The sequence below is a fragment of the Danio rerio genome, chromosome 23 (assembly GCF_049306965.1).
Source record: "Danio rerio strain Tuebingen ecotype United States chromosome 23, GRCz12tu, whole genome shotgun sequence".
NCBI classification, from domain to species: Eukaryota; Metazoa; Chordata; class Actinopteri; order Cypriniformes; family Danionidae; genus Danio; species Danio rerio.
Genome location: NC_133198.1, coordinates 9412501 through 9422301, shown reverse-complemented (window position 1 = coordinate 9422301; position 9801 = coordinate 9412501). Strand labels below are relative to the sequence as shown.

At 35.3% G+C, this 9801-nt stretch overlaps 1 protein-coding gene across 4 annotated transcripts in view; it reads right to left on the bottom strand.

The window, feature by feature from the left end:
- Positions 1–851: 851 nt before the first annotated feature.
- The window catches only part of acss2 (acyl-CoA synthetase short chain family member 2), a 58968-nt gene continuing 50018 nt past the window's right edge, over positions 852–9801 (bottom strand). For all 4 annotated transcript variants that reach the window (NM_001328353.1, XM_073938307.1, XM_073938308.1 and 1 more), the window contains 4 exons: positions 6719–6787; positions 6266–6442; positions 4964–5038; positions 852–2078 (listed from right to left, as the gene is read on the bottom strand). In NM_001328353.1, the coding sequence (NP_001315282.1) occupies positions 1951–2078; positions 4964–5038; positions 6266–6442; positions 6719–6787 (449 nt within the window). In that variant the 3' untranslated portion in view covers positions 852–1950. The remainder of the gene's footprint in view (positions 2079–4963; positions 5039–6265; positions 6443–6718; positions 6788–9801) is intronic.

Genomic DNA, 9801 nt, shown 5'->3' with positions numbered 1-9801 from the left:
ACGCCTTAGCGTAAGAAGGTTTTTGGTTTGAATCCCGGCTGGGTGGTATTTCTTTGTGAAGTTAGTTGGCATGGGTTTCCTCCAAAGACATGAGGTTCAGGTGAATTGAAGAAGATAAATTGGCCATAGTGTGTGTTTGAATAAGTGTGTATGGATCCCACAGGGTTCCAACTGGGTTGCAGCTGGAAGGGCATCCCCTGTGTAAAACATATGCTGGATAAGTTGCCGATTTATTCCGCTGAAGCCAAGCCAAAGGAAAATGAATGGATGATCCTACTGAAATAAACAGCTTAAACCAGCCCAGGCTGGTTGGCTGGTTTTAGCTGGTCCACCAGGCTGGTTTAAGAGGGGTTTTGACCATTTCTAGGCAGAACCATTTCTAAATTTAGCTGGTCATTTTCCAACCTGACCAGCTAAGACCAGGCTAGAAATGGCTGGAAACCCGCCAGGAAATGGCCAAAACCCCTCTAAAACCAGCCTGGTCGACCAGCTAAAACCAGCCTAGGCTGGTTTAAGCTGGATTTTTCTGCAGGGGAATAAACCAGACAAAACAATAATATTGTAACACATCACATTTTGAAATAACTGATTTTAGTTCAAACATCTTAAATTGCAATTAATACATGTGACCGCAGTGGGAAACCTAAATATTCAACAGCCGCAGTTCATATCAACCTTCAAATCATTTAAATAGCTGATTAAGAAGAAAATATTATAATTTTTCTAATACAATGCATTTCTTTGTAACCTCTTCATAAAATTAATTCACACTGCATACATCAATTATTGGTCTGATAAGTAATATGTAGAAACACATGAGTAATTTAGGTAACGCAAATAAAAGAGTCCACTTTGTTTGCATTTCAGCACTTTAATTCACCCAGTTCTATTTGAGACATTAGTCTGCTCAAATGAATTGATTACAAGGAAAATTAATGAAAAGAAAAATAACAGGTAAAAAAAAAAAAACAGTCTTAATTTCAAAAGTTCAGTCGCTCATCATATAAGCTTGTAAGTGTTAAGAGGGTTGAGAAACGCACTGAAAAAATAATGCCAAGCTGAAAGAAAATAAATCAGACAACTAAAATAACAAACACAATCCAGAAATGCAATACTGGTGCATGAGAGATGCACCAACAAACAAATCATCTGAAAATCTTCTTCACAATATGAAATGGCAGATTTCAACACAAATATGACTTGATAAATGCAGTGCGCCAACCATCATGAAGGTCAGAGCATTAACTCCGGTTAATTACATTTTCAGACTAACAGCCTTTACGCAGTCAATCAAAGCTCTTTCGCAAACTGTTCCAGTATTTAAATAAACATGGTTTATTTTATACCAATTAAAACATCTGCATGTTATTTTGGTACGTTAATGGATGCCTTGCCTTGTATAGAAAGCTCTATACATTTAGCCTGAATGTTAAAACAAGTAAACCTTCTACCAAAGCAGCGATTTAACACAGCGCTGTTACAAGTTACACACACAAAAAAAGAGACATACAGTCTTGATTTCTCATTTTAGTGGTGAAAAAACAAACTGATAACCCGTTATTTAGGCTATGTTGGCACACAGTAGAACAGTGCAGTCATATAAAGATTAATAAATGAACAGGAAATGGAGAAAAGAGAAGAAATCATAAACAACCAAAACAAGAACGCTAAGAAAAATAAACTTCTGGGTAAAACGATTTCTAATATACAAGTGGATCTTGTAAAAAAGCAGTTAAAACTCTGTGCCACTGTCAAACTTAGGGTTTCCTACAGATTTCTTAAGGTTGGCAGACAGCAGTAGGATTTATGTGTCTCTAAGCTTTTTATTTTTTATTTTCCCCCATTTTGTCTGCTACTAGCGTTGTCCTAAATTCCACCCGATCGTACTCCTTGCAGATCTGAAGCTTGTTTTGGGCCAGACAGCGGCGTTGTGTTTGGTGCCTCTGGTGGTCACACAGCTGTATAGCAGCGGTTTTCAAACAGATGTTCAATGACGGAGCTGTCCGCTAATGTGGACACGTCACCCAGATCCCGCTCATTACATGCTATCTTCCGTAGTACCCGACGCATGATTTTACCTTGGAGAGAGAAAGAGAGAGAGAAAAAAAACACACACTTTCGTATGAGTTCAATTGAATTATTTAGCACAGTGGTCCCCAACTCCCGGGTGTGGACCGGTACAGATGTGTGGATCAATTGATACCGGGCCAAAGAAGAAATCTCTATTATTTCCATTTTATTTATTATTGGAGTCTGAACAATCTCATATTTTTAAAACTTACCATATTGTCTTAGTTCATCTTGGTCACTTAAACACCAAAATGTATTCAATTTAATTCACCTTTTATTTGTATAGCTCTTTTACAATGTAGATTGTGTCAAAGCAGCTTCACATAAAAGAACATAGTAAATTGAAACAGTGTCAGTCCATTTTTCAGTGTTTAAGTTCAGTTCAGTTTAGCTCAGTTCAGTGTGGTTTAATAATAATCACTACTAAGTTTCCAAACACTGAAAAGCAAAGTGCACTTGTGGCATTCTGAAGATGCTTTCAACTGGGTTTGCCTGGAAGGTGCGAACCCCTTGCACTGCTCTTTCAGGCGAACAAAGTTGAAAACATCTTCAGAATGACACAAACGTACCGCGAGACACATGACAAGAACCGATTGATCAGCTTCATGTTTTGTATGTACACATTTTGGTAGACTTATTATCTCAGACAAACACTGCAGAGTTTTTTTAATTTTCTCCATAAATAAAACTTGTCTCAGAGATGCAGCAATGTTTTGTCAGCTTGTCATCTTCTAAGAACACGGTTGATGGTAGCCTACCTAGCAACCTACATTGACCCACCCCCCAGTCCGCTGTGATAAAAAGGTTGGGAACCACTGATTTTTTTTTTTTAATACAAAGAACAATAGAAGCAATGAAAGCAACTAAAGACTAACACAAATGTCAGTGCTGTGACTAGTTAGTAGAGCACTTTATATAGCAACGATTTTAAAATGAAGAAAAGGAAGAAGATAAAATGGAATCAGAACAGGATATGCTAGTGTCAGAGTGTGTTAACGAATGATAAATCTTTACCAATTTCCTGAAAAATTGCACATAGGCAGTAGGGGTGGGAATCACAGGTAAACTCACGATACAATATTATCATGATACTTTATCCCGATTATCAAATATCAGGGATCCTGCGATATATCACAGGAAAACCATCCATGTATACCATGATATTTGTAAACAAGAGGAAAAAAATTATTCAGAAGTTATGAGATGTATTTATTTTATCAACAGCACATTTCATAGACTCGCAACAAGCACACAGCTTTTAAAAAAGCTTGAAAATGCTTATGTGCAGCGAGCAGTTTGTGGCTAAAAAGTCCCATCTCTAAATTACAGATGTGCTGATATTCAAGAAAATTGACTGAATCATTTTATATATTATATTATATTATATTATATTATATTATATTATATTATATTATATAAATATTTTATCTAACTCTCAGTGAATGCTTTTGGATTCTCGAGATGTGTTTGTTTTACATAGTGACTGAGTAATATGCAATATATAATATCAGCTCTCATGTGATTAAAACTATTATTTTACATAATACATGTCATACACCTCTAGTGTCCACTAACTTCTGTATGGTGGCTAATATTTTGCAGACATTTGCCCATTTTTGGGGTTGTACTTGCTATTCTAAACGAGCCACGAGAGGAACTTGAAGAACCAAGTGAAGGCTATCTGGTATACTTTTTTATATATTTTTAGCAAAAAGCCAGATGCACTGTGAGTCAGTTTTACAATGCTGTCTTATTCTTAAAATATACTCATACTTGATAAATATTAAAAATACAGAAGAAAGAATAGCTCAGTTTTACTTAGAGCCTCAAAAATTTTTTTACACATATTAATAAATTACATTTTCACAAATGTATAATCCCTACATAGATAAAATGCATATAAATAATAATCTATTGCTCTGTATTTTTAACAGTGGTGGGCATACCAATCCAGAAAGCCTAATTAATTGAACAAATAAATGCAAATATATTGTTACATTTTTTTTGTAGCTAAATGTATTAGAGCAAATGTAGACCAGAGTTATCTGCATGTACTGCCGCCAAAGCGGTAAACAACAGCAGTGAAAGACTGATGAATTGATCATTTTATATTCTGATAAATATTAATACTTGCCTCTAGAGTATTGATAATGTATCGTGCCCAGAAATATTGGGATAAATTGGCATATCAATATCTTGATAATATTTGTCCCACTCCTAATAGGCAGTGATTGTTTTGAAGGCAAACATCAATGTTTGAATACGATGTGAAGTGGAAATTGCTGAACAAAAGCAGAGTTGTCAGACATTAAAGCTTTCTCTAAAAAAAAAAAAAAAAAAAAAAAGAAAAGAAAAGAAACTAAACGCACTGCAAAAAATGATTTTCTTAGATTTCGTTGTCTTGTTTCTAGTACAAATATCTAAAAAAATCTTAAATTAAAAAACATTTTGTAGACACGCAAAAACATTGTAATAATAATACCAACAATTGTACAACTGTACTCGGCAGGCGTGGTGTATGACATTCTCGCTCAATAAATAAGCCATACAGGCCGTTCACATTCTTAGCACTATCAGGTTCATTATTTCAAATGTAGATGTGCAGAAAACACACAAATGCTTCTACACACATTTTGACCTGAAATGTGAACAGCCTTGTAAACAATAACAAAGAACATACAGAAGATTCTGTTCTTGCTTATTGGCATGTGGCTATTTGTCACAAGATTAGACAGGATTTGTGTAAGCGATGCTAGCTTGCTGTTGCTGTGCGGTTTTCTGTATTGTCGTTTACCTGATGTAAGTGACCGATTCGCTGTAAACAAGTAGCATTCAACAGAGAGTCAAGCTCAACCCTTTTTGGTGGAAATGCGGCAAAACAGTGTAATAATACCTGATCTGGTTTTGGGAAGGCCAGGAGCATTCTGAATGTAGTCAGGTGTAGCAATGGCACCAATCTTCTCTCTCACTGTTTGAAGAGGACAAAGAAGTTATTAGATATTGGTTCTTCATCAAATTCTAATGATATATTTTTGAAGTCGTGATCACATGAGTTATTTATATTATATACTTGCATGCATTCTAATGCCTGATACTCTTAAGCAAGTAACAAGCACGTATAATTGTAAACAACCCCTAAACGCATGCTTTGTTGTTAAATCATTAAATATTTAAGTTAAGTTTTAATAAATAAATGTATAAATACCTTTTATATTTTAATGATACTTCAAGATCAATATCTAATTATCTGAAGAAAATTAAGTTTTGCTAATTATTTACAGCAGGCTTTTTAAAAAATAGTTAATTAAAAGAATTATTTACTCAAACAACTTAGTTTAAAAAAATATGCTCAACGTAACAACTTTTATTTGATACATCACGCTTTTTAGGTAAATTCATTTGATCAAACTTTTTTCTGCTTTTTGCTAGCAAGATTATCAGCATAAAAACAAAACAACAAGCAAAAACCCTGACCAAAACAAAAACGGTCACACTTTAGTTTAGCTCAATATTCATGTTATTAACTACTGGCTTATTACCTGCCTATTATCAAGATATTAACCGCTCATTAGTAGTTATAAAGCACGATCTTATGCTGCATCCCTAATCCTACCCAAAACTTTTACTTTACTAATTAATATTAAACAGCTAATTAGTAGTTTATTAAGCTAGTAGTGTAAGTTAGTAGTTTGTTAATATTGTGAATTGTGACCTAAAGTGTCATCACAAAATCTAATGATATCAGAAGATGTAACACAATATATATATATATATATATATATATATATATATATATATATATATATATATATATATATATATATATAGTGTTATTGTTATGATACCTCTGAGATATTTTATATTAAGTTTGACATTGCCTCAATTACATATTACTTCAATTATTTCAATGTATTGAAGACAGCAGTTTCAACTTTAACTATCAATCAGTGCCTTTAAATGAAATAATATAGGATGTCCAAATTAATTTACCCCAGTGTTTCTCAACCACATTCTGGAGGACCTCCAGCTCTGCACAATTTTTCACGTCTTCTTAACCAAACACCCTAGATTAAGATCATCAGCTCATTAGCAGAGACTGAAAGACTTAGAATGGGTGTGACAGACAAAGGAGACATCCAAAACATGCAGTGAACATGGTTGAGAAACACTGAACTACTCAATTGAACACACAAACCTTGCTTCTTAAGCTCCGCCTCCAGCTTTTGGTTGTAGTTTATTCCATCATTAAGGGTGACGAAACAGTAGAGACTCTCGCCTTTGACAGGGTGAGGCCTTCCCACAACCGCTGCCTCCGCCACGGCTTCATGCTCCACCAGAGCCGACTCCACCTCTGCAGTGCTCAGTAAGTGCCCTGAATCAAACACATCCATCACAAGGCATTTTACTCCACTGCTACTTCTTCTAAGTAGGCTACTTTAATGCTGTGTTAATCTCTAGAGTACTATCAGTAAAGAGGTTAATGTTTGGAATTGGTGGCCTGGATTTCATCATTTCAACTTTGCTTTGAAACTCGTTCATCTGGATTATTTCAACATCTGTGGGTCCGCGCCACTCGTTCTCTTGGGGAAATTACAAAACAGGAGAAATTTTCTGTTGAAATGTACAGATGTCGTCATCCTTTCCTCACCAGAAACATTCAGCATGTCATCTATTCGTCCAGTGATCCAGTAGTAGCCGTCTTTATCTCGGCGACAACCTGGAGAAACATATCACATGGTTACATAAACCACAATCCATTTCTGACTTCAAACTATTGTACAGTATCCATTTTACATAAACAGAGGCTCATGTGACATTTGTCTGATTTACATGTTTGAAGTAAATGTTTTAAATGGTTTCATTTCAATTTTTGCAGCATTTCCTGGGTTGTTTGCAATGAAATTATATAGAATCAGGGCTTGACATTAACTTTTTTGATCACCATCCACTGTGGCTAATAGATTTCCAGCATTACTAGCCACTCACCATTATTACTTAATTTTGTTGTTGGGAAAATGTATTTTATAAGCATAAATATGACTTTTTGCTCATTCCCATTGCTCATGCTCATTCATTTAGCTTTTTTGTGTGTTGCTCTGATCAAATAGTTATGGTTTCATAGTGTTGCATTGCAATAGTTTTTTATTTCACATGACTTTTCAGAGCTCAAAATTCAGGATTTACCAAATTTAAAATCGCTGACCACACCAAAAACAAATAAATAATAAATAAATACTTTATAGCCACAAAGTTTCAATAATATGTTAAAACAAGCAAAATATTACTGTATGCATGCACTTTATTGAGCAAAACTTTTCTTTAAAAAAAAAAATAAAATAAAATATTAACATTTAAATTATTATTGTCGTGCATTTAAAACTACGCACAATAATCTGTCCTGGTTAAAGATCTCAGATCACCAGTTAACTCTACATAAATAGGGAGTTGATCTCCAATTAAATTAAAGCAATGTTATTGCAAAAAAAATGATAGTTAAACCATATTAACAAAAATAACAGCAATAAAAAGAAAGCAGGATAAAAACCGTGTGTGATCGTGAAAGGATGATCACGGTTAAAAAAAAATATCTGTTCAAAGAATGGTTAAGCAAAAGCAGCAACTATGTCCGCTTCCAAATAGAAAAAAAAATTGGGAACTCTTGAAAGCAGCAGGGCAGTGTTGCTTTTTTGTACAGTCTACTTGAAAGAGAACCGATCGCATCAGTTGCATTTTAGACACGGTTGCTTCACGCAAGGAAACGGGAGCGAGCATCACACCAGTGCATGCCAGAGACCATCCTCTCATTCAGAATTCACCTGCTTTCTTTTGCTTGCACAGGCACAATTTTTTTGTCAGTCGTGCGTGCATTTGCATGCATATTATTGTCCAACCCTTGTTGTCATCCCATAATCGAATCCTGCTGAAATTATTTTCAACCAGCCAAAGTGGCTAGTGCGAGTGTCTGTCTGAGAGTGTAGGAGACATAAGGCTCTATTTTGATGATCCATGCACAAAGTCCAAAGGGCATGGCACAAAAGCATTAAGGGCATGTCAGAATCCACTTTTGCTATTTTAAGGGCGGAAAAATAAGCTTTGTGCCATGGTGCATGGTCTAACAGGCCAGGGTTGAGCTTATTTTATTCTCTTAATGAGTTATAGGTGTGTTTTGAGAAAAAACCAATCAGAATCTCATCTTCCATTCCCTTTAGGAGACAGTTGCGTCGCGCCATAGCGCATTTGCAATTTATTTGGCGGACTTTGCAAGTGGAAAAACTGAGCGCTTCACTAACGAGAAAACAGTTAAACAGAGCATCTACAGCATGAGAATGTGAGATGAACCTCCTCATTATTTATTTTCACTTTCGTGGATAGGGAAACGTGTTGTACACAGACATCCATTAGCCTATAAAAAATTAATTTAATTTGTTAAGCGCAAAGATTTGTTTCACAATTATTTCTAAACTCAGTTCTAATTTCCAGCAAATGAATAAATTATCAGTAATAAGTGTGGTCAAAAAAGTTATATCCAAAATACAAATGCTTTGTCCCATTTGGTCTAAAACCTGACAGGTGGTCAAATCTAAGCTTGTTTTTAATAAAACAAACAAAAATATGCAAATAATAAATAATACTGCTACTAATAATAACATTATACAAAAGCAAATTGTCATGAATAAACAGAAAAAGCCCCCAAAGATGAAGAAGGCTTGAAAGTAAGGTTTTTATATTTATGTAGGCTAGAAAATAATCATTTTTGTAATATTAAATTAATCCTTTAATTATTTTTCGTTTGTAAAGATATATGCGTATTGCTGTACATCCTGCTTTGATCTGGTCTATTGAACAGTCTATTTTAGTTCCTCAAAATAGCAACGCGCCAGCAATGCGCCTTGAAACACCTCCTTTTTAGACCGGAACGCCTATGGGCGTACATATGAGGGCAAATGCATTTGCTATTTAAAGAGTGTGGCGCAAAAGGTCAAAATGAGCTGAAACTAGCAAACAACAATTGCGTCGCACCTTGCGCCGCATTGCACCGGGTGTATGATAGGGTCCATACTCCTTTTTCCTCTCCACATGCAACTCTCTGGTTAAGAAATGTAGCAATATATTTGCATTTATTTGTTCAATCAATTAGGCGTTCTGCATTGTTATGCCCATTATTATTAAAAATACAGTGCAATAAATTATTATTTATATGCATATTATCCACGTAGTTATTCATTCATTCATTCATTCATTTTCTTGTCGGCTTAGTCCCTTTATTAATCTGGGGTCGCCACAGCGGAATGAACTGCCAACTTATCCTGCAAGTTTTTACGCAGCGGATGCCCTTCCAGCCGCAACCCATCTCTGGGAAACATCCACACATTTACACACACATTCATACACTACGGACTACTTAGCCCACCCAATTCACCTGTACCGCATGTCTTTGGACTGTTGGGAAAACCGGAGCACCCGGAGGAAACCCACGGAAACGCAGGGAGAACATGCAAACTCCACACAGAAACGCCAACTGAGCCGAGGATCGAACCAGCGACCTTCTTGCTGTAAGTCAAACGTGCTACCCACTGCGCCACCCATGTAGTTATTATTTGTGAAAATTTAATTGACTTATATTTGTATCCATAAGAAATATGTTTTTGCCCAGTTTGAAGCTCTAAGTATAACTGAGCTACTCTTTCTTTTGTATTTTTCATATTAATTTGATACGAGTTTATTTTAAGT